Source organism: Helianthus annuus, chromosome 9 (genome assembly GCF_002127325.2).
Source record: "Helianthus annuus cultivar XRQ/B chromosome 9, HanXRQr2.0-SUNRISE, whole genome shotgun sequence".
Classification (NCBI taxonomy): Eukaryota; Viridiplantae; Streptophyta; class Magnoliopsida; order Asterales; family Asteraceae; genus Helianthus; species Helianthus annuus.
In genome coordinates, this window is record NC_035441.2 from 109,384,240 (window position 1) to 109,410,778 (window position 26,539).

Genomic DNA, 26,539 nt, shown 5'->3' on the forward strand with positions numbered 1-26,539 from the left:
ACGTTGATTGTACTTCCAAGGATTTATAGGTGAAGGATCTCAATCTGTCACAAAAGATGTAAGTTTTGAGATTTATACAAATAATATTCATTTGTTAACAATAATATGGTATCGTTTTGAAGATAACAATTTTTTTAATCATAAAGGTAAAGGAAAATATAAGGTCGGTTGGTAGTTCCAAGTCTAAGAAGCGTTTACATGGAAAGAAATTCGGAGAACACACTATTCCTGAAGATCCGGAGTTTTTGAACTTTACACGTAAAGGGGAATACAGGCTGGTATTATTTTTGCTAAATAAATCTTGAAATTTACATTATTTTTCGTTATTATTGGATGTTTAAGATTTAAACTGTTAAATAAACGTTGTCACATGCAGCGTCTTCCGGTCGGGGTATCAAACCGCGCTGGTTTTACAAAGAAGCTTCATACACTGAAGATTGAAAACCTGCAGGGGCAAGTTAGTACTTATGAAGTCAAACCGGAAAAAAACGGAAGTGCATTACGCTATTCAGTCATAAACTGGCCTGTATTTATGGCGGAAAATAATTTGAATGATGGCGACATGCTTGATTTCACTTATGTGACTTCAAAGAAAACCGTCATCTTAAAAAATGTCCGATATGTCTAAGCAAAAGTGCACCTATCTTTTATAAACTGTCTTTATAAGAACTGTTTGGTCTTTATTTTGGTAACTATCTTTTGAACATGTACCTATATGGACTTTTTTCTTAATAGACTTTTGTATGGTACCTAACTTTTGTGTATATGTTTAATGTTTATGTTTATGTTTGTTTCTACAACTAAAAATGTATATCAAAATTCCAGAATGCTTTACTACTAAATATACTATTTAGTGTCAATTTTTGTATTGACATTTGTTTGCTACTTATCCGTGTAATATTGATGATATAATCAATATACGTGATTTGATTATTGTAATTGATAACATACAAAAAATACAAAAAGTATACTTGGAAAGCATGAAAATATATGTAATTTTAAATTTGGAAAAACTTATCAACCATAAATCAAGATAATCTGTTGCAATTTAACTTGATATGGTATTAAATTGATTCCAAAAATATGTAAACCACTGTTTATATTGAACGAAGAGTCTTATTTCTTTTACTATGTAAGCCTCATGTTTGTTGGTTTACTTAAGGTTTATACATTTAACAATTGGATCTTCTTCTTCTTCTTATTGCAGTAACCTTAATCACATTTCCGGTGATGTCAAAAAGATCGAAAAATGAAATTTTTTCTTCTTCATTAAAAGATGTACAGAATGAGAACATTGCAAACCGTAAGTGCCATTTCATTGATTTATCGAAATAAAGTATAAATTTAGAGATCAGGTTAGTTAATTTTTCATCTACCATTTTACAGTTATACTCATGTCGAAAAGGTCAAAGATTGAGTCTTCGTCTTTCGGCAACCAACCTTGCAATATAAACAATTCAAGTGGTAGCATTTTGATTATCTCTCAGTTTATTGATTATTATGTAGATAGATGGATCAAACCATTGACATATACTACTTTTTGTATGCTTTTATTATTGATGTTGCAGGTTGCATATCAAGGATTCCATTTTCAGACATTACTAATGGTATACATATAATCCACACATATATGCATAATCGTTTAACGTGCTATTATAGTTGTTTGCTTTTTATTTATACTTTGTAATTTGTAATTTTAATTTTTTTTAGTTCGCAATCCTGATACCAATAAGGAAGCGAAAGAGAGACGAAGACAACGAAAAATGTATTTGAATTCTCGGAAATCTCAGTCCCTACGAAGACATTCTAACGCTCTCAGGAATGTATCTTCAGGTAATAGTTGTAAACAAAATCTAACTCTCAAAGGAACGTACTTTCATGTAATAGTTTTAAAGTTAGATGAATTGATAATAATAATAATGTGACCACGAACGCGTCCTAAACATTTAAATATCTAAACCTTTTGTCCGTAATAACTTATAATTGTATAGTGATGTTGTATTTGGTAGATGACCATTAAAATTAAAGTAGCATTCCAACAGGATACATATACCAAAATATTTAAACAGGTAACATAAGCCAAAATAGTAGCAAGTAGTTTTCCAACAGCTAACATAAACCAAAATATTTAAACAGGTTCCACAAAAACCATTGCTACATACTTATATACTTATTGCCAAAACCGTTTGTTAGCCAAAATTACCATACAAAATGGTTGAACGGTTTTGATCTATGGTACTAACCTCATTATTCTTCTATTACATCCCTAACAAAGAGTGTAGGCATATCCTGATACCACTCTAAAACGCAAAGATAACCCTTCTTGATGTTGTTTTCACGAACCCATGCTGGCCATCCCAATACACTAAACCTATTTTTCTTTTTTCCTCTTTTTGGTTCAGCCGTGACGTTCAAATTGGTTTCGACACCACACCTATTTTTAATGGTCACCTTTCCGCAGCGATCGATTCCGATGGCTTTTGCGACCTTTACCGGTATCCGCTAAAAATGCCAAAAAAGTATTCAGACTCTAATGATAAAGAGACTAATGACACCATAGAACAACAACAGTTAACTTAGTATACAAATAATCTAACTAACTACTTACAAAACGTGAACAAGAGGAGGGCATGAAAATGATATTTGGTTCTGGTGCGTTCCAGTCAATTTCTTCCGAAGTGAAAGATTCGTCTGAGTCCGAATCTGTTAGCAGGATCACTTCCTTTTCTTTCTTTTGTTTCTTTCGCTCATTTGAAGAACGCGCCATTGACTACATATAATTATTTGGATAAATACTAGATGTTGATTATCATAGAACATGTCGATTTAGGAAAAATCCCCAAATTTAGTAACAATTGTGTGTAACACTTATGCCAAACGAATATACATATCAACAACAATCCTAACCAAAAAACCTAAAACAAACAATAACAGATGTACAGAAAAGAATCAATGAATAATAATAATAATAATAATAATAATAATAATAATAATAATAATAATAATAATAATAATAATAATGCCCCAACGATAAACATGTTCAAATCGAAACCCTAAACCGACCTAACCGATAAAACAAACAAAACAAAACCAATAACTGGAACAATAACGCTAAATCAAGATCAGAAAACCTGTAATTTCGCTCAGAACAAACGCAAATCCATAGAATTTGATGAAACGACGAACATGATGCCGTTAAATACTAGATGTTGTCTATCACAGAACATGTCTATTTATGAAAAATCCCCAAATTTAGATCGCAAATCTGTAACACTGATGAAATTAAAGATCTAGGTTATGTGAGAACATCAGTTGGAATCGTACCTATTAGTGATTTATCTTTCTATGCTGATAATGTGAATGCCGAACAACTGAACCAGTTTGTATGCGTATGAAGTTAGGTATTATATAAAGGGGCAATATAGAAAGAGATAAGATCACTGTATATGTAAAGATATCTGATATGACTATTAGATTTATAAACACAATTCTTACTTTATTTGATTTACAAAAATAATCCCTATCTTTATTTAATGTTTGTAAAGTTACATATATACACTATAAAATCTATTTGTTTACTTAATGTAATTAAATTATACATATAAAACCGGTTGATTTATAACAAAAAATAATAATTACAACATATTATTTTTAAAAAAAATGAAACAGTGAATTTATAGTTCTAAAGTGATTCACTAAAAATTATAAATGTTACTAATACATATATAAGTTAAGAACTTACAAATCATTTTCACTGCCGGAAAGAAAGAAACGTATCACTTCTGGTCCATTCCCAATCCATTTTTTATATCGTCGTTCAAACTACTGCAGATTGTAATATGCTACCAAACTGCAATACAACTTCATTTCTGTTACTCCTTTGTCAAATAACATGCCATTGTATTACACATTACAGTTTTCTATTTTCGAATACTTTATTTGTATTTATACATCAAATTGTATTTATACACATGTATTGTATTTATACACATGTATTTCCTATTATCTCAGATGTCCAGCATCGAACACCTTTGGGAAACATTTCAAACGGTATTATTTAACTTTTTATTGTAATAATATTTACATTTTCAATTTAACCCGTACCATTAATATTTCATGTAGCTTATATGTGTTTTATATTTAATCATTGTCTGTAAGTTTTCATCCCTAAACTTACTCAAGATGAGAGTAAGGAGAGGCGTAAACTGAGAAAATTATACATCGATGGTAAACGTTATAGCATGCAAAAAGGTACATCACAATCAATAGATGTTATAACATCTACTTCTGGTTCATTATCCATCCCGCATGACATGGTCAATGTTACAACAGAGGCGTCTATTGAATATGGAGGTAAAACTTTAATAAATGTTTAAAGTAGGATAATATTTTTAACAAAAATTTTATTTATTAATTGGATAATGTTTATATGTTAATTATCTGTTTTTTTTTATAATATTACGATTTTTGAACTGAGACTTCTTCAAAATGACTACAAAGAGAGACGGAGGTTAAGGAAATTATATTTAGACAGTAAAAGATCTACAAGTCTACAACAACGAAAATTATACCCTTCCAATACTTTATCATCTTCTACTGATTTAAGATTGATATCTTTCAACACGCAAAATGTTACTCCTACAACGTCGGTTGTACCTACAAGTAAAAATTATATTTACCGAATAATGCAAATTTAATTTCAAATACAGTATATATGTTTTAAAAAGTTAATAAGTTCGAGTATATTATGTTATTTAGGTAATGTTAGTTGTCTTACAAACAACTTGACTACTCCAATAAACATTCGTCGTTTTTCTCTATCTTCAAACATCACAACTTCTAGCAACACATCTACTATTCTCGAAAGTTCTTCTTTACAGAGGATGTCACCAGGAAAACGTAAGTTATTAAGTAAATCACGAGTTACATCTCCTATACCAATGATTGACTTGACGACAGAGGAAACTACAGATGAGGCAATTTACAAAGGAGTTTCAACAGGTATAATCACAATTACTTTATTTATTGAATAAAGTAAATAGTATATATTATTTTTATATTTATATTACTTCGTAAAGTAATATTCTTTTTTTCTTCAACTAACTTTACAGATTATTTCGGCCATGGTGACCAATGTATTACTTGTGAAGTATGCAATGCTAAATTATGGGATGCAGAAAAAGGAAGGGGAAGAAAAGAGAAAGGAAGAATATGCTATTTCTTATGTTGTGGTTATGGCAAAGTAGAGCTACCAGATTATAAAGATGCTGTCCCAAGTTATAAGAAACTTTTTATGTATAAGGATAAAGAAAGCAAACATTTTTTGAATAATATTCGACGGTATAACTCCATGTTTGCTTTCACGTCAATGGGTGGTAAGGTTGATCCCACTGTTAATAGAGGTAATGGACCATTCTGCTACAGAATTAGTGGTGAGAACTATCACAGCATTGGAAGCCTGCTTCCGGAAAACGGAGATCAACCAAAATTTTGCCAGCTCTACATTTTCGATACTGAAAACGAACTTTCCAACAGACAATCCGTTTTTAGGTAATTATAATAAACTATAAATTTTTGTCCCACCGAAGCTGTCTAAATTATTTTTTTTATTAATATTGATGTTTTTTGACACTCCGCTATTTTTTAACCAGTCGTTCCAAGGATACATCTTCCTCAAGTGTGGCTGAACTTGATAGTAAACTGATTGAACATATAAAATGTGTTTTAGATTCAGAAAATCAGTTGGTAAAAGCTTATAGGATGGTTAGAGACTGTTTTCATGAAAACCCTGATCTTAATCTCAAGCTTCGTCTAATTGGTATTAGAGAAAAGGATGGACGAACGTATAATTTACCAACCTGTGGTGAAGTTGCTGCTCTAATTGTGGGGGATATTGCCAACACAATCAACAATAGAGATATAGTTATTGAAACGCAGACAGGTACTTTGAAACGAATTAGTGAATTGCATCCTTCATACCTTGCACTTCAATATCCTATTTTGTTCCCTTATGGAGATGATGGTTACAGAGTTGACATCCCTCATCGAGGTGTCGTAGACGTAATCAATAAGAAACGTCCAAATTGTACAATGAGAGAGTTCTTTGCATATCGTGTGCAAGACAGAATTAATCAGTTTTCATTGATTCTAAATTCAAGGAGACTCTTCCAACAATTCTTGGTTGATGCGTATACTATGATTGAGAGCGAAAGGCTTAACTACATACGACTTCAACAAAAGAATCTAAGGTCAGATAGCTATGAAAGTCTCTGTGAATTAAGAAATAAGGGTCAGCAAGACATATCTAAGGTTGGAAAACGAATCTTTTTGCCTTCTTCGTTTACCGGTGGCGCTAGATATATGATGCAAAATTATTTAGATGCCATGGCTATCTGTAAGTGGTTTGGTTATCCGGATTTTTTTATAACCATCACTTGCAATCCAAAGTGGCCTGAGGTTAAAAGGTTTCTTAGAGACACAAATCTTAAACCTGAAGATAGGCCCGATGTACTGAGCAGATTGTTTAAAATAAAGTTGGATTCAATTTGCAAAGATTTTAAAGAACGGCATCTATTTGGAAAAGTTGCAGCAGGTATTTTATCAGATTGCTTTTTATATACATATTAGATTATTTAAATCTACTAATGATTTCTTTTTTGTACAGTTGTTTACACAATCGAGTTTCAAAAGAGAGGATTGCCTCATGCCCACCTATGCTTATTCTTGGAAAATGAATCCAAACTTCCGACGGTAGACCATGTTGATCCATTTATAACTGCAGAAATCCCTGATGAAGATGAAGATGCAGAATTATATGCGCTTGTGAAAGACTATATGATTCATGGTCCATGTGGTAACGCTAATTTAAGTTGTCCATGTATGGTTGACAATAAGTGTTCGAAGGGTTTTCCAAAGAAATTTCAAGATCATACTACACTGGATTCAAATGGATTCCCAATATACAGAAGAAGAGATAATGGTGCTTCTGTAGTAAAAAATGGAATCGACTTAGACAACCGAAGTGTTGTGCCATACAACAAAAAACTTTTGAAACGGTACCAGGCACCTATAAATGTTGAGTGGTGCAATCAAGCCGGATCAATTAAATATTTGTTTAAATATATAAATAAAGGCCCTGATAGAGCAACCGTTGCTGTTGTCCAACATGATAATAACAATGAAGAACTAGAACAGGACGAGGTCAAAAAATATTATGATTGTAGGTATCTCTCAGCTTGTGAGGCATCTTGGAGGATCTTCGCCTACGATGTGCATTACAGGACTCCTTCTGTTATAAGGCTGCCTTTCCATCTTCCCGGAAAACAACCTGTTGTTTTTGGACCCGACGAGGATATTAATCAAGTCCTTAACAAACCATCTGCCAAAGCATCAATGTTTCTTTCCTGGATGGAACGTAACAAAGACCCGAATAACACAGTGGCCCGTACACTTACATATGTTCAGTTTCCAAGTTGGTATGTATGGAAGCTTGATAAACGTTGTTGGGAACCTAGACAAAGACATAAGTCAATTGGGAGAATTCACGCTGTAAGTCCGTCTCTTGGGGAAGCCTATTTTTTAAGAATTCTTCTTAACAAAGTGAAAGGACCAAAATCTTTTGATGATATTAAAACAGTTGATGGTAAGGTATATGATACATTTAGAGATGCATGTTATGCACTCGGTCTTTTGGACGATGACACAGAATACATTGAGGCAATCAAGGAAGCAAATGAAACAGGATCCCCTTCGTATCTTCGTAATTTATTTGCTACTTTGTTGTTAACAAATACGTTATCCAGACCAGAGGTTGTATGGGAAAGCACATGGAGATACATGACAGACGACTTTATCTACAGACTTAGAAAATATCATCGAGTTCCAGGTAATTCTTTTACACAAAATGTTGTTCTTCTCCCCTTTTTTTTGTTTTAGGTTGTGATACAAAAAAAAAAAAAAAACTATTTCGCTTTAAAGAAAACATGGTTTTGTGTTTCATTTATGATATATTGTTTGGTTCATTAAATATTTTTTTATTACATAATATATTTTTTTTCATTTTTTACAGCTTTATCAATTCCAGATGAGCAGCTTAAAAACTATGTTTTGAGTGAAGTTGAAAAATTCTTAGCTAGAAACAACTCATCACTCAAAAGATTTGAGACAATGCCGTACCCAGATAATGCGTCTATGTCTGATTCAGACAATCGTTTGATTAACGAGGAGCGTATCTACGACAAAACCAATCTTGAAATTGAATTTAATAATCAACTTAATTTGCTAACTGATGAGCAACGGTCAGTTTTCCAACAAATAATCAACGCAGTTGAGGGTAACAAAGGTGGGTTTTTTTTATGTACGGCTATGGTGGGACCGGGAAGACCTTCTTATGGAAGACATTATCTGCGGCAATCAGATCAAAAGGTCAAATTGTATTAAACGTTGCTTCCAGTGGGATCGCGTCGTTGTTATTGTCTGGTGGCAGGACCGCGCATTCCAGGTTTCGTATTCCATTGAATCTTACAGAGGATTCAGTTTGTAATATAAAACCTGATGGAGATGTAGCTAGACTACTTCACGAAACAAACTTGATTATATGGGATGAAGCGCCTATGGTCCATAAGCATGCATTCGAAGCGTTGGATAGAACAATGAACGACATTTTCAATATCGACACTTCCAACAGATCAAATATCCGCTTTGGAGGAAAGGTTATTGTTTTAGGAGGCAATTTTAGACAGATCCTTCCTGTTGTTCCAAATGGTGGAAGACAAGAGATTGTCAATGCCTCATTAAGTTCGTCTTATTTGTGGGATACATGTAAGTTGCTGAGACTAACAAAAAACATGAGGTTAACAGTTGGAAGTTCAGCATCGGACGCTGAAGAAATAAAACAATTTGCAAAATGGCTTTTGGATATAGGTAAGGGAAATGTTGGTGGTCCAAATGATGGAGAAGCATCAATTGAAATACCAAGCGATCTTCTGATCACTGATACATCGGACCCCATTTCAACTTTAATTGATTTTGTGTATCCTTCAATTCTTGAAAACTTCAACAATCAAAATTATTTCAGTGAGAGGGCTATACTTGCACCTAAGAACGAGGTTGTGCATGAAATTAATGATCGGTTGTTGTCACTATTCCCAGGCGAAGAACGAGAATATCTTAGTTCAGACAGTCTTTGTCAGTCTGAAAATCCAAACGCTACACAACAAAAACTATACTCTCCCGATGTGCTTAACGGTCTTAAAGTATCCGGCTTACCTAATCATAGGCTAGCACTAAAAGTAGGCGTGCCGGTGATGCTCTTACGTAACATTGACCAACAAAATGGTCTTTGCAATGGTACACGACTACAGGTCAAAAAATGTATAACCGTGTAATAGAAGCCGAGATAATATCCGGAGGGAACATAGGCACTCGCACTTATATACCAAGGATTAGTTTGATACCTTCTGATAAAAAAATTCCTTTTGAGTTTCAAAGGAGACAATTTCCGTTGGCTGTTTGTTTCGCAATGACTATTAACAAGAGTCAGGGACAATCACTGTCTAGAGTAGGTCTGTATCTGAAACAGCCAGTTTTCACCCATGGTCAGCTCTATGTTGCTTTATCGAGAGTTAAAACCAGACAAGGAGTTAAACTTCTGATTTTGGACAATGACGGCAAACCTACTAATAAAACGACAAATGTAGTTTACAAAGAAGTATTTCGTGACTTGTGATCTCCATGTACTCATTCATCGTTCGATCATTCATTCCATGTAACTGTTCTCTAAAATGATCCATAACATTTTTTTGAAGTCATTTAATGTTTATTTTTTGTTGTTTTTTAATCAATTTTGTTAACGTAATACAAAACATGTATACTCATACACACACTTAAATATTAACCTAAAATTCTACATAAATAAACAGTACGTTCACTTATAATTCGCTATCCATTATCTTCCATAAACACAATATTACACAAATTTGCATCATATTTATCTCGAGATATTACATTATTTGTCTCATTGTAGTTTACTAATTTATTATTACTTGAACGGTTATTTAATTCAAACGATTACTTCAATAAATTAAACTTATTCATTTGTTTTTTAGTCCACCCGCGAACCTCGCGGGTTCTTAAACTAGTATTAAAACATAGTAGAAGTGGCGTGTCGGTTAATCATGTTATTGGTGTTAAGTATCAGGCCTCATATGTATTAACAAACATGTAAAACTATATACAAAATCATTTTGAACTGTCCCAAGTTATTTATAAAAATCATGTGCCTTGTGCACTTAAACAAAACAATTTTGAAATATTTTCAAAATGTGTCGGTTATTTGTATTTACCAGTGTAAACTGACGTATTTTCAAAAGACTAAGTTACAGGTTGCAAGGATACGTAAATAGGTTGGAAGTTGTCTGGTAATGCTAGAAGATGAATTTGCAACTCCTTTGCATATAGCCGATTAGTCTGTTATCTCATTTTGTACATTTTCGATCCGCCTGTAAATCTTTATTACAAACAGTCTGTAATTATTATTTTGAACTTTCGGACATTTACGTTTGTAATAATATTTTAAATCAAAGACTTCCGCTATGCTATATGTATTGTGTATCTTGTTATCAATCTCGTCACGATACTCCCCATCCGGGCCCACCGGGCAATGTGGTAAATATCGGGGTGTGACACCTCGCCCCGTTTTGTAGGTGGTGTATGATGTTTACTAATGAAGTTTACTTTTAAAAAAATATATATCACGAACATTGTTTTATGCTTATATAGAATTGGAGTGATGAATGTTCATTATAGAACCTTAATAAATAGATTTTTTTTAATGAAAAAATTGGATCACTGACGGACCATTGGAGTATTATCGTGCCATCAGCGAAACAATCCAATCATATCCATCTCCATTATACACCAATTCAGAGGAAAACCCAATAAATTTGGGAAAAACCTCTTTGTGAGAATCGAAACCAGGACTTATTGGTCTCAAAGTCTTATCCCACCCTAAGATGTCACTAGACTATAAAGCGATGAGCAACATAATAAATGGATAACAAGAGTGTCAATCTTAGCCTTTAGTATGCCTTGACTATACTTGGTTAAATTCGTGTTTATTAGTTAGAAATAACAAAAATAAGTAAAAATCACGAAACTAATATTTTTGTGATGTAACATACTTATGTTGGTAACTAATTACGTGTATAACTATGACACATGATTGCGTATTATAATTTCGCTTACATCCATCTTATATACAAATTAGTGTAACTAAATTTGAGAGTAATACCGTTTTCTTCATCATGAATCTACACTAGCAATTAAACATTAGTTTACGTATGAGGCGGTTTTAATTCAAATGGTTTTTCATATCTGTATGTGGATAGCAAATTTGCTGTTCAAAATTTATAATAAGATTTGACAAGTGGTCCATCAGTGATTCAAATTTGTCGTTCAAAAAGAAAATATCTGTATGTGGATAGCAACCTAGTGTAAATTCGTATCTAAACTAATATTAGTAGTTCACACATGAAATTACAACGTGAATTTACACTAATGATCAAAAACATATCAACCTTAACAACTACAATTATAAATCAAATATAGCAAGTTAATCAGTTGTATACCCTTAGCTAAATTGTTAATAAACTGCTACATAAATATTCTCGCTAACTTAATTTTGTTTCTTTGGTTGGACGAATAAGAAATCCAATGGATAAACTGTTTAAGTTATTATAATAAGATTTGACAAGTGATCTTATGTCCAATTTTGCAAGTTGAAAATTTTGTCATAGAGGCGAAGCTTTATTTGGGCCGGGATTCCCCCCCCCCCCCCACCACTCGTTCAAGCTCCGCCAAACGTGTACATAAAACTTCGTTAGATGGAGCTCTGGAAGGGTTCTTACACTAGTGGGTGTGGACTCGGGATGAGGAAGCGATCTGGTGAGTTGGCATTGAGGTGGCACAAATATTCTTTTGACATTTCAGTTTAAAAAATAAGGTTGATCGTTGTAACTGTTGAACTTAAAAGATCAAACTAGTAGTTTGTACCATTCCAATAAATGACAGCATCTATTATATCAAGCCTTGGCGTTCAAGATCGTCGTAAGTCTTTTTGTTGTAAACATTACCCTCTTCATCTTCGAACTCTTCCTCTGAACCTGGATGCCACTCGCTTGCCTCCTGCTTCTCTTTTATCGTCTCCCATAGTCGTTGCACTTCCTGCGAGTCATAAGCCAATTAGTTATCACTTAACATATGTTAACATACCAATAATGAAAATGAAATTATTAATTCAAAAGTTATAAATACCTCAATTGATGTAATTTCATAGAAGCTTTTGGAGTTCGGGATACCAAGTCGATGCATACCATACAGATGTCGAATTCCTTGAAATGTTGCTCGTAATCTCTTCGGCCTCTGTAACTATGGTTTCCACATATCTCACACTTGAATTCCTGAAATATAACTATTCGTGTTAATAACTGACTTTATAAAAAAAAATATATATACGTTACCATTAATAAATATACATTACCTGACCAAGACCATGGAACTTATAGAGCCACACTGCTATAGGTTTTCCATCCCAGGGTAAAGTTCTTGTACAAATAATCTTAACATACTAAACATACAAATTGAAGGAAAACTCAAAAAGACAAAGTGGCATTTTTGTAATTATCAATAACTATCAAAGTTACTCTACAAATATACCTAAAAAAACCTAACCACTCCCCCCACCCCCAAAATAAACCTAAACCCCCCCCCCCACCCCCCCAAAAACCTAAAAAAAACCTACCCCCCCCCCCAAGCTAAAATGCTAAAAACTAAACCCCCAAAAAACCTAAAAAAATTAAAAAAAAAACACACAAATTATTTTATTTTATTTTTTTAACATTTTTTATTAAAAAATCGCTACTTTTAGTAGCAGCCAAAAAAAAAATTGTTTTTTTTTTTTTTTTTTTTTTTGCTAACGAAATGTAGCGATTTTTTAATAAAAAATGTTAAAAAAAATTTGTGTTTTTTTAGGTATTTTTGGTTGTAACTTTGATAGTTGGTGGTAATTACAAAAATGCCACCTTGTCTTTTTGGGTTTTCCTTCAATTTGTATGTTTAGTATGTTAAATTATTTGTATTTGATCTTTTGCCTTCCATCCCAACCCATTGGGAACTTCAAGGGGTTATATACTTGCTGGTTTTCATCGTCGATCTCCATGTCAGCTACGTCCTCCTGCAAATTTAAAAAAATATATATATATAAGAATCTATAACTTGGTTAAATATAGAGCGTTATTATTTTCGTTTTATAAAACGTGACTTACATCCTCCATTTCAGCCTCTATTTCCTTAGATGTCAGACCTTGTTTCCTCTCAACATTTTTTCTTGTTTGAATTATTTTCTACACAAAAAAGAACAAAGATCAAGTGTATCATAAACAATTCAGGAAAAACAGAAAGAAACCTATTTTTAACTTGTTTTTCGACAAACTTACCTCTGACAATATCTCACAAAGCTTCTCTAACTTGACTTCCATGAGGGCAATCTGTTTCGGATCATCATTTTGATGTTTAACATTGTTTTGTTCGGGCCTTCGTGCACCTTTTGCAAAATGTCTTTTATCTAGATTTTCAAGAGGCGTGTGCTGTAAGGATTAAGGAAAAAACGTGAGTATGAGATTCCGTTCAAAAACTAAGAAAAGACGACAGTATATAAAGAGAAAAAAATAGATACCTTTGTAAGAAAAAGCCTTTCTGCACGTTGTTGAACGGTACCTCCTGCTTTTAATCCCAGTGCAACCAACGCCTACCATGCAAAAAGACGGTAAATTAGTAACTGTTCGTGTGCATACATATTTGATTTTAGTTGAAATTAACAAAGCATTTAGACTTCTTTATGATCCTTTAACAAATGATATCCCATAAGAAAAAAAGTTAGCAAATAAAATAAACTAATATGCTCTTACCTTCTTCAACTTTTCAGGACCAAGTTCAACCAGTTCCTCGATCGTGCTATAGTAGTCTAGATTAATTGATGTATTTTCTTGAGCGTCATCCTTCCGTTCGTCTACTTTGCCATTGGCCCATTGCTCTTCAAACTCTGTTGTCACCTGTTTCAAAAATCATTGAACCAGATTAAAGTTTCTGAAATTTCATGTTTTCACTTACTAATACGAGCTCGTATTTCCATTATAAAATGGAAATTAAACTCGCTATCTTACTGATATTTATCAACCCTTTGTCACTTTCCAGAGTTCCTGCATATAGAACATGATAATAGTTACTACCAAAATGATATTGATATATTCAATTAGTTGTAATCTAAACCTTCAAATAAAAACGATTAGAAGGTTGTATGCATTAAAAATATATTCAGACATTTGCTCGTGAAACAAACAGTCTGAACCATTAAGTGTTGAACCAGTAAGAGGTCTAAACCATTAAGAGGTAAACAAACAGCCAACGACCACCTAAGGTCCAATAATCACTAATAGACAACTAATCTCTAGAAAGTCATCGGTCACATGACCACCTACATCTTCTACACACACAGTACAACACTAGTAACATGTTTGAACTATCCATAAACGTATATAAGTATGCGAACTAGCTTTCATGGCAGCCTACATAGAAGCTAATCGCAAGTAATCTACATTGTTTTAAGATGTGCGTTTAAACAAAATAGATAAAAAAGGGAGACAGAAGAGTTAAATGTGAATACCTTTGAGAATAATCTATCAAGATCTCGCAGGGGCTCAATGCGCTCAAGAAAATACACTAAATATCCTGTCAGTTTCCTCAGATACTCCTTGTACTGCCTGGAAAAACAAAACAAAGTCAGGATTGTAACATGTACCAAAATACCAAAATAGTAACATTACACCAATATGAAAATATATTTGTAAAAACACAGGTTTTCCATGGGTGTGTGCGCAAATAAGAGAAGAGAGAGTTAGAGTGAGTAATTACCTTGTCGCTTGTAGTTTAGAGGAGGGTATGCGTTGTGGTTGTGAAAAGACTTCAAGGTAAGTAGAGTAATCAATTTGTTTACCAAACTTAGAATTGATGTAATCGTTGTACAGTTCATGCAAATCCAAATAGCGCCCATACGCTTCCTGCAAAAAACGAGCCACATGAAAAAAAATCAATGAGAATAACTGTTTTAAGATGAGAAAATGATTACAGAAAAAAAACTCTTTTTATTAAGCAAAAGTTACCTAGGCTATGCAACAGTAAAGATAAATTAATGACCAACAAAGCATGAATTATTATGAATCATTCAACATATTCTTAATATGTATTAAGCAATTTCAAACATATACATATTAGAAACAAGGGAAAATCACCCAAATATTAACAAAAGGCTCATCTTATTCTCACACCCCAAAATCTTATTTCCACATCCTTTTTCACTCTATCTCTCTCTCTATATATATATATCTATGTATATATAGAGAGAGATAGAGGGGAGTGGTGCGTGAATATTAACACCCTAACAAAATAAACTTAACTTTCTTTATAAAATTACGAAAATAGCCTTTTGACTTTTTTTTTATTTCCAATATTTTTCACCAAACACAGGGATATGCGTCACGTATCGCCAGATTACACCCTCGATTAAAATCAACCACCAGAATGAAATTTTTGCTTAACATTTTTTTTAAATCTAATGCTGAATTTTTCATGGGTGGGGTTTGGTCGTTTGGATCGGTTGCACCTGCAAAGATGAATCTATGCGCGCGCCAAAACAGGGGCGGATCTAGGCCACTTTTGTGGGTTCCCAGGAACCCATTCGATTTTAAAAAAAAAGGGAAAATTTAGTGAGAACCTCATATGATTTCGAAAAGGATAGTGACAATTAGTGAGAATCTACCAAAAGGAATCCGGTGAAAAAAGTTCTTATATCCGCCACTGCGCCAAAAGACACTTGTTGTGCTCTAGGTATTAATTTGTTAATTTGAATAGATATTTTTGTGATTTTAAATTTTTCCCTATAAACAAACTCAGTAAAGAAAGATGATATGATAAGCAATTAACCAAATATATTAACTAACCTCTCCACGGAACTGAATATGTGGTTCTTCTTCAAGTAACTGCTCGGAGTCAAGAACTCGTGCTGCAGAAGGATGCCGCCCCCTATGATACTCCCGAATCTACATAAATATAAAAAAAAAAAAAAAAATATGTGTTAATCCAAATCCATAAACTAAAAGATTAAAAAATCAACCATAAACCAAAAAACTCACCTCTTTCAACCGGTCATAGAAGGCGCTAAAAACATTAGTCCCAGTTGCAGTAATTTGTCCACCAAGGGCCGCGATTTCATCCTTCCTTGCATTATCTTTATCTTCATATATTTCAACCTGAAACCAAAACAAAAACAAAAACATTAAGAATAAGAAAACATATTCTGATAAAAACTCCAACATTATTATTGTTATTAAGGTGGTGCATGGTAAGAGATATATTACAAGTTTGTGCGTAGTGGAGGTGATTTGGTCGATCATATAACGTATGCGGTGAGTCTGATAGAGACGGGCCTTGTTGGAAGCCGGTTCATTCTGCAGATCTTTTACGATCAGTGTCTCGAACTGCTCAACGTCTTCGTGAGCCGCTCGAGTTAGCTCTAAAAGCGTCCAAGACATCTTTGTAGTCTGTAATCAGTTTGATTCGATATAGGGTTTTCAAGGATGGGGAAATCGTGTGTCGATTTACGTCCAAATTTATACGGCTTCTTCAACAGAATCCCGATAATCTTGGAGCTTAGACCATTCTCATCCGATCCATCAAATTATACATACATTCCACTAAAAAACAACTCCTATATCAATATATTTCCACTAAAAACAAATACTTTCTCCCTCTCATTTTCAATTAAATAATATTATCATCACATTTTTCTCTTTCCTTCACTCACAACCACTTTCAATATATATTAAAAAAAATTATACTGGGTGAACAGTGTCTCCCCAAATATACAGATGAACAGTAACATTTTCTTTCTCCTCCACTCACAACTACTTTTTATACCCTTTACAATATAAAAACTCACCCTCACAAGTTTTGATGGATTGGATGAGAATGCTCTTATATTTTACCGTGGGTAGGGGTGAGCAAAAGGAAAAACCCGATCCGACCCGACCATTACCCGACCCGACCCGACCCGAGAACCGATCAAACATAAAATACAGAACCGATTCACTACCCTAAATATAGGGTCGATTCCGGTCCATAAGTCCAAGTCGGGTTTCACCATGAAAAGAACCGAGAACCGACCCGACCCGACCCTATTTTATATAAAAAATTGGAACCGATCTAAATACCTAGGTACTTGGGTTCGGGTCGGGTTGGGTATATTTTCGGTTCGGTTCTCAGTTATTTTCCGTCCGGACCTAAACTTGCTCACCCCTAACCGTGGGGGTGGGGTTTCTTTCTTTTCTTTCTTATCGATCCTTTATATATTTTGTAACACCCCGTGTTTTCCAAAAGTCAAAGTCAAAGTCAAGTGTTGACTGTTATTGGAATTAAAGATTAATAAAGATTAATTTCATTTTAGTTTCATTTTGATTTTCGTATTATTTGGAGTAAGTGTTGTATAATCAAACTAATCGGACGATAATCGAACTGTGAATCAACGACCGACTGTGAATGATAGGAAGTAACAATGCAATAAAGCTAGTCAATCAATAATCAAGCTAATCAAATCAATCATCGAACTCAAGTGTGGATAATTTTAATGCTTTTATACGTTTGTGTGTGCCTTACGTGTTACTTGTGCATGTTTACTTTATGTTAAAGTGTGTGGTGAATCAATCAAAATCAATCAAGAATCAAAGGTGAATCAAACTCAATCGAAACCGACTTTGGAAATAGGTTGTAAGGATGCTTGTATGTTGAATATAGTCTCGACTACTACTAAAAGTAATTTGATTAGGAATTCTATCATTCTCAAATCATCGTTCATCGAAGTCGAAATATCGAAAATCGTCGCGAAACACTCAAAACCAGGCAAGCCGATCGAACAGGGCAACCTGATCGAACAGGCTAGCCGATCGAACAGGGCAACCTGATCGAACAGGCTAGCCGATCGAACAGGCTGTTCGATCAGGCAGCTGCTCGATCAGGGATGCTGTTCGATCAGCTGACCCTTTCCTCTTTTGGAAGCCTATAAATAGGGCTGTCCTTGTCAAACTTTCCACTTTTGGAAAAGCTCTGACCGACCAGCCTCTTCTTCTCACTAAATCTCCGATTTCTCTCAAACCGGTAAGTATTTCGCTCTAATCCTTGTACGTTTTTGTTCATTAATCGATTCTCCATCTTTCTATCTTTCAAAATCTGAATTTCATCCATGAAATCACCAAGATCTAGGTGTTCTTGAGTGATGTCATCATGGTGTTCTTGGTGTTCATCAAGAACTTCATGTTCTTGACTTCATTCAACCATGAATAAGCTAGATCTAACCGATTTCCACATAAATAACCTAAAATCTTCCAAAGATCTTAACATTTCACGGTGGAAAAGGATTGGAAGATGGGTTTTCATCTATCTTTCAACTCTTTTACACTCAAAAAGGTGAAAACGAGACTTGAACCGATTTACAAATCCATCTAAACAAACACATGGTTCAAGATTCGGGTTCTACCGAGAGATATACCGATTTCGGGTTAAACGTTAAACTTAGGTTCCAAACCGCCTCTGGCCGAGCTTGGGTGATTCCTGCTCGAGTCAGTAGGCTAAGTGGGGACTTCAGTTTTGTGGTTCAACTCGTAGTCAAAACATCTCTAAAACATCAACAATTAACGGGAATAACCAAGTGTTAAGTGAAAGGTTAACCGAATCGAGAAGCTGGCCGAACGGCTAGGCTGTTCGATCGAACAAGCCCAACCGAACGACTATGCCAGCCGATCGACTAGGCTAACCGATCGAACAGCTGTTCGATCAGCCAACTTGAGAGGTGGTACAAACCATCATACACAAACACATCCTTCACATCAAAGGAAGAAACAATCCACTTGAAGGAACCAGCCGATCGGGCCAGCCGGCCGATCGAATGGATGTTCGAACGGACTTTCAAACCAATCGAACAGCCCACTCGATCGAACTGCTGTCCGATCGAATGGCCTACTCGATCCAAGTACATTGTTTACTTTTTCCGCGTTACTCATCGTTGTGTTATCGAACTATTCAGGCTAACCTATTCTCAGTGCTCCCTTCAATCCACAACCAACCACTGTGAGTATACTCGATCCCTTTTTGCTTTCAGCACTTTTGGGTGTTACATACGTAATCTATCAAATCCACAAACAACACAAACTATTTGAACGCTAACCTATTTGCATGTATTACTTGTCTAAATGATTGCTGTTTATTATGTTTACACGTGGAGTGCTATCTACCTGCTTTAGCAACGTAGTACTATAGTTTGGACTCAGCACCCGTTCACACGGGGGTTGCTAAGGACAATTACCTGCATGGATTACAGTGGTAATCATGTATTGCGAACTGTCTCGGACAGTCAACTCGAAGTCGTTGGTATCGATGGTCCCATGTTGATAATTTACATGCATCGTTTGCCCTTGTGTACGTGCTTGGTTACGCGTAAACTATTCGAACTCTATATGCTATATCAAACTTGTGTACTCACCTTTACATTATATGTATTGACTTTTATTTTAACGTATGTGACAGGTGTTTAAGCTACTAGCGTGCTAGGGAAGCGAGGCAATAATAAGCTTCTAGGAGCCTGTGACCTTAGGACAGTGTCCACGTACCTGCCCCAGGGCCATAATTATCTGTAGATCTTGTACTGGCACCTGTAGTCAGTAAGATTTACGGATAGCCGTCTAGAGGTCTTAAAACAATATTTACATTTGGTCTGTAATAATTAAGGATTTGAGTTGTCGGAACAGTTCCCATATTGTTTAGTTGATTTCTATGATAACTTGTTATTATTTGGGACACGGTATGGGACGTGTTATATAACTGAATTGTATGATAGTTGTTGTGGGAACTTCTGAACAATCTGTTTCGCTCAGTGCCGCGCCCCGATGATTCCGCCATCGGTTGGGGTGTGACAGATTGGTATCAGAGCCATAACTATAGGGAATTAGGATAGACACGATCTAGTCCGGATCGCTGTCTTAGAGACCTAGACTATAGTTAGGAACCAAGAGACCAAGTTTATGTGCTTATTTTATGTTGATTCCTTCTATTCTATCATTACATCCGAACTCCGAGCCAAATTTTGTAATTTGGACGGGATTAGGAGTGAAACCCGCAAATTCCTGCCTAAATTACAAATTTTTGCCAATTACTTTGTGCTAATTTCTATCAACAAAACGGGGGAAAGTTATACCAAATTCGGGGCTGAAACCCATAATTTGATGAAAACTTCCTCTAAAATTTTCTTAAAACAAGGAAGAAATTGCTGAGCTAGGGGTGAAACCCTAACCTTGGCAGTTATTCCAACTTTATTTTATCTCGCCAAGGCAATTGACGGACTCCAACGACCTGAACTCACGAGTATGGCCTAGAATGCGCATGCATAATGCCCAAGAATCGAGGCAGAAACATGTCCCCTAGAGTCGAAAGTGACGACAAGTCAACTGTGAATAGTTAAATTGCCATGGTTAGTCAAAGTCTAGTAGCCGCAGACAATCCATTTTCCGATTTTGAGTGTTGCTTCGTTGATTTTATGTGATTTACCTGTTTACGTGTTTTAAGATTTGTTGGTTACTCCATTCGTTATCAATCTGCGTGACCTTTGTTGCTATCCTATCTCGATTCAAATCCCTGTTGATGTGATCTAAACGAAACCAGTATGCTACGCTACGCCATACTAAGCTACTCGATGTGTTGTATGTGACCGCTATATTCAAAACTTAGAGGTAGTCAGGAAACTAAGTGTGCTACTAAGTACTGTTAGGAGGAATTACGTGACATTAACTACCTCTGTGATAAAAGTGCGTACGTGTTTAGGAAATTAAGTGCTCTATTTGCTTAATTGCTTATGTGCCCTAATTGCTTCTGTGCTTATGTGCCCTAATTGCTTCTGTGCTTATGTGCCTCTATGATTATGTGCTTATGTGATTATATGTGTTACGTGACGAGAGATGCGACGTGATTCTAAGCTTTAGAGATCTAAGAACGTGTGAGACTCGAATTCGTTGTGTTGAGCCTGTGACGATGTCCATTGCAGACCATGTCGTCATCTGGACAACCTAGATCACGCTCGCGTCTTACCCGCCAGGAGAAAAGAGATCGACGTCTGGCTGCTATCATCTCTAAGACCGTGGCGAAGGCCGTGAGTGAGGTTTATGAGAACGCCAGCAAATCATCTGAGATGTCACAAGCTGATGCTCCGAAAGAATCCAGCAAGACTGCTTTTAGCTTCAAGCAATTTAAGGCATGTGGGCCAAAAGAGTTCACCGGCGAGGATGGTCCAACGGCTATGTTTCACTGGTTTGACTCGATAGAAGTCACCTTTCGTCAAAGTGGATGCCCAGATAATCTCCGGACTCTCAATGCTACTGGCGTCTTCCAGTCCCGTGCTTTGGACTGGTGGACTGCTGAAAGAAACAAGCGCGGAAACGACGCAGCCTATGCTCTGTCATGGAAGAAGCTGAAGGAAATCATGATCGAAGAATACTGTCCCTCCCATGAGCGTCATAAGTTGGAAGATGAATTCTGGGGTATTAAACAAGACAAGGGTGACAACGCCGGTCTCACTGCTCGCTTCAAGCAGTTAAGCATCATCTGTCCAGACCAGGTCAAAACTCCCGACATGACCATCAAAAAATACATCCGCGCTCTTCCTGACTGTGTAGCGGATTTTGTCCTAGCTTCAAAGCCCGCAACGATTGAGGAGACCTACCTGCTCGCCGCTGAGATTAATGACAAGCGGGTGAAGGCTGGTTTCTGGGATAAGCAAGTCAAGCCCCTGCATCAAGTCACCGCCGCATCAACCGACAACACCACCACTCAAGCCTCCAAGTCTTCGAGAAGAAGAAGGAAGAACAAGAGTTGCGCTGCCGCAACCACTGCTGCTCCACTACAGTCTGTACCAGCCCAGCAGCAACAGCCACAGCGTTCAGCGCCAGTGATCAATGCGCCGCCAGCGAAGCGTGCGTACACCGGCCCCCACCCACTCTGTGCTACATGTTCTTATCATCATCCGGTGGGTGTGGCCTGCCGTTTCTGTGTCCACTGTAACGTCTACGGGCATTTCACTGCGAGTTGTCGCTATGGTCCCCGTCAAACGCAAGCTCAGGCTGCTGTTAACCAAGCCCTGCTACCTGCTCCTCAAGCTCCTCAAGCTCCTCAGGCTGCACAGACCCCGGCAAACAATGTTCGGACCTGCTTTGCATGTGGTGACCCTAACCACTTCGCAAACCGGTGCCCGAACAGGGTGGTGAAACAAGAAGCCCAACAGCCCCAGCAACAACAACAACAGCCTCAACAACAAGCCGCTCACGCCAGAACTTTCAACATCAACGCACGCCAGGCTCAAGCTGATAACAACGTGGTCAATGGTACGTTCCTTGTGAATGGTATATATGCATCATGTTTGTTTGATACTGGAGCCGATAACTGCTTTGTGTCATTTGAATTTGAGAAGCTTCTTAGACGTAAGCGCTCTTATCTTTCGACACCCTTCGAAGTAGAAATCGCTACCGGAAGAACCATTGCTGTCAATTCTGTGCTCTGCGATTGTACTCTCGAGCTCAACAATCATATATTCCCGATTAATCTCATTCCAATGCAGCTCGGAAGTTTCGATGTCATAGTAGGCATGGACTTTCTTCGTGAAAACCGTGCTGAAATTGTGTGTTCCGATAAGATGATTCGTTTTGTGTTAGCTAGTGGTGATATTCTATGTGTTTATGGTGAAACTACTGCAAAAGATCTCAAGCTCATGTCCTGCCTTCAAGCTCGCAAATATCTCCGCAAGGAATATCGAGCCTTCTTGGCCAACATTGTTGTAGCAGAGACGGACAAGAAAAAAAGAAAGTTGAAGTCAAGGATGTTCCTGTTGTCCGAGAATTTCCTCAGGTGTTCCCTGATGATCTTCCTGGATTACCTCCTAGTCGTGATATCGACTTTCGAATCGACCTGATTCCAGGAGCCAACCCAGTGGCCAAAGCTCCGTATCGACTCGCTCCATCTGAGATGCGAGAACTCTCAAACCAACTCCAAGAGTTACTTGAAAAAGGCTTCATTCGCCCGAGCACTTCTCCATGGGGCGCACCAGTCCTTTTCGTCAAAAAGAAGGACGGGTCGTTCCGAATGTGCATCGATTACCGGGAATTGAACAAGCTGACCATCAAGAACCGATACCCCTTACCAAGAATCGATGACCTGTTTGACCAATTACAAGGTGCTCAGTGTTTCTCCAAGATTGATCTACGTTCAGGCTATCATCAGTTGCGGATTCAAGAGGAAGACATACCCAAAACCGCTTTTCGAACCCGATACGGCCACTACGAATTTGTTGTCATGCCTTTTGGTTTGACCAACGCACCCGCGGTCTTTATGGATCTGATGAATCGCGTGTGTAAACCGTTCTTAGACCGTTTTGTCATTGTATTTATCGACGATGTCCTGATCTATTCCAGATCGAGGGCCGAACATGCGCAGCATTTGCGATTGGTTCTCGAGTTGCTTCAGGGAAACCAACTCTACGCCAAATTCTCCAAGTGTGAGTTCTGGTTGGAGGAGGTTCAATTTCTGGGTCATATTGTGAATAGTCGGGGTATACACGTTGATCCTGCAAAGATTGAGGCAGTCAAGGGATGGGTTACGCCAAAGAATCCGTCAGAAGTTCGCTCTTTTCTCGGATTAGCCGGTTACTACCGGCGATTCATCGAAGGATTCTCAAAGATTGCTGTACCGCTTACCTCCCTTACCCATAAAGACAAGCCTTTTGTGTGGGGAACCGCGCAGGAGACTGCTTTCCAAACCCTCAAACACATGCTGTGCCATGCACCAGTTCTTACACTGCCGGACGGAAGCGATGACTTCGTTGTCTATTGTGATGCTTCAAACCTTGGACTTGGCTGTGTTCTCATGCAACGAGACAAGGTTATAGCTTACGCATCTCGACAGCTCAAAATCCACGAGAAGAACTATACAACCCATGACCTTGAGCTAGGCGCAGTTGTCTTTGCCTTAAAGATTTGGCGACACTACCTGTATGGTACAAAGTGTACGATCTTCACCGATCACAAGAGCCTACAACATATCTTTAACCAGAGAGAACTCAATATGCGTCAACGCCGATGGGTAGAACTTCTCAACGATTACGACTGTGAGATCCGTTATCACCCAGGCAAGGCGAATGTAGTTGCAGACGCCCTCAGCAGAAAGAATTACGTGATAGGTGTTCGAAACATCCAGGCTCAGTATAACCTCGAAGCTCTCATCCGCGAAGCACAACACGCTTGCTTTAACGAGCGTACGTTGAAGAAAGAACGAATCTATCACGATGGAACTCAACTCGTGAGCAAAGCCAACGGGATATTCTATTATCTGGACCGAATCTGGGTTCCAAGGAGGACGGATTTGCGAAAGATCATCATGAACGAAGCCCACAAATCCCGATATTCCATTCATCCCGGTGCGGACAAAATGTACCAGGACCTTCGCTACAAGTACTGGTGGCCTGGGATGAAAAGGGATATTGCTCTATATGTTGGTAGCTGTTTAACTTGTGCAAGAGTCAAGGCTGAACATCAAAGACCTTCAGGCTTACTCGAACAACCGCCGATACCCGTATGGAAGTGGGAAAGTATAGCTATGGATTTCATAACTAAGCTTCCGACCACGCCATCAGGTCACGACAGTATTTGGGTTATAGTCGACCGTCTAACCAAATCAGCCCACTTTTTGCCAATACGAGAAGACTATAAGGTGGCCAAGCTAGCCCAAATCTACACCGACGAGATCATTAAGAATCATGGTACGCCTCGAGACATCATTTCGGATCGCGACGCTCGGTTTACATCGAGATTGTGGGAAACTTTTCAAGCAGCTCTTGGTACGACGCTGAATTTGAGTACCGCATTCCACCCGCAAACCGACGGGCAGACTGAAAGAACGATTCGTACTATTGAAGATATGCTCCGTGCGTGTGTTATCGATTTTGGTGGTAGTTGGAGCAAACACCTACCGTTAGTCGAATTTTCGTACAATAATAGCTATCACTCCAGCATCGAAATGGCACCTTTCGAAGCCTTGTATGGTAGGAGATGTCGCTCGCCTATTGTATGGCACGAGGTCGGTCATTCGCAATTGACTGGGCCCGAGATTCTGCAAGAAACGACTGACAAGATCCACTAGATAAGGGAAAATTTGGTAAAGGCCCGGGACAGACAAAAGATGTACGCCGATAAACGACGCAGGCCCCGCGAATTTGCAGTTGGCGACTACGTGCTCCTAAAGGTATCACCTTGGAAGGGAGTAGTCCGATTCGGCAAAAGAGGGAAACTTGCGCCTCGATTTGCTGGACCTTTTAAGATTCTGGAAAGGATCGGTAAAGTTGCCTACAAACTCGAATTACCGGAGGAACTCAGCAATGTCCACCCGACTTTCCATATTTCAAACCTTCGAAAATGCGTAGCCGACCACGACGCAATAATACCACTCGACGACCTTCAGGTCAATGAGACGCTACACTTCGTGGAAAAGCCTGTCGAAATCATGGACCGACAGACCAAGCAACTCAGACGCTCTCGCATTCCTATTGTAAAAGTACGATGGGAAGGCAAACGAGGCGCGGAGTTCACTTGGGAACTCGAAAGTGACATGAAGGCCAAGTACCCGCAGTTGTTCAGATAGATCTGAAGCGTCAAATTGGTAAAATCACACGGCGATGTACGGTTCTCGGCCTAATTTCGGGACGAAATTCCCTAAAGGAGGGGAGACTGTAACACCCCGTGTTTTCCAAAAGTCAAAGTCAAAGTCAAGTGTTGACTGTTATTGGAATTAAAGATTAATAAAGATTAATTTCATTTTAGTTTCATTTTGATTTTCGTATTATTTGGAGTAAGTGTTGTATAATCAAACTAATCGGACGATAATCGAACTGTGAATCAACGACCGACTGTGAATGATAGGAAGTAACAATGCAATAAAGCTAGTCAATCAATAATCAAGCTAATCAAATCAATCATCGAACTCAAGTGTGGATAATTTTAATGCTTTTATACGTTTGTGTGTGCCTTACGTGTTACTTGTGCATGTTTACTTTATGTTAAAGTGTGTGGTGAATCAATCAAAATCAATCAAGAATCAAAGGTGAATCAAACTCAATCGAAACCGACTTTGGAAATAGGTTGTAAGGATGCTTGTATGTTGAATATAGTCTCGACTACTACTAAAAGTAATTTGATTAGGAATTCTATCATTCTCAAATCATCGTTCATCGAAGTCGAAATATCGAAAATCGTCGCGAAACACTCAAAACCAGGCAAGCCGATCGAACAGGGCAACCTGATCGAACAGGCTAGCCGATCGAACAGGGCAACCTGATCGAACAGGCTAG

The 26,539-nt window shown here is 37.3% G+C and overlaps 1 protein-coding gene and 1 pseudogene across 1 annotated transcript; one reads left to right on the top strand and one right to left on the bottom strand.

Moving 5' to 3' along the window:
- Positions 1-1,394: 1,394 nt before the first annotated feature.
- Positions 1,395-9,386, top strand: LOC110876088. The gene is made up of 10 exons (XM_022124268.1): positions 1,395-1,464; positions 1,569-1,607; positions 1,711-1,833; positions 4,159-4,353; positions 4,759-5,001; positions 5,112-5,550; positions 5,652-6,592; positions 6,665-7,885; positions 8,069-8,297; positions 8,417-9,386. The coding sequence occupies exons 1-10, from the start codon at positions 1,395-1,397 to the stop codon at positions 9,384-9,386; spliced, it is 4,470 nt and encodes a 1,489-aa protein (XP_021979960.1).
- Positions 9,387-12,002: 2,616 nt separating this feature from the next.
- LOC110878169 lies at positions 12,003-16,658 on the bottom strand (annotated as a pseudogene).
- Between the last annotated feature and the right edge of the window lie 9,881 nt (positions 16,659-26,539).

Coding starts and splice junctions, on each gene's coding strand:
- LOC110876088 (XM_022124268.1), top strand. CDS start 1,395: ATGTCGAAAAGGTCAAAGATTGAGTCTTCGTCTTTCGGCAACCAACCT. Junction 5,002..5,111: donor TTACAAAGGAGTTTCAACAG/GTATAATCACAA, acceptor CTAACTTTACAG/ATTATTTCGGCCATGGTGAC. Junction 7,886..8,068: donor AAAATATCATCGAGTTCCAG/GTAATTCTTTTA, acceptor CATTTTTTACAG/CTTTATCAATTCCAGATGAG.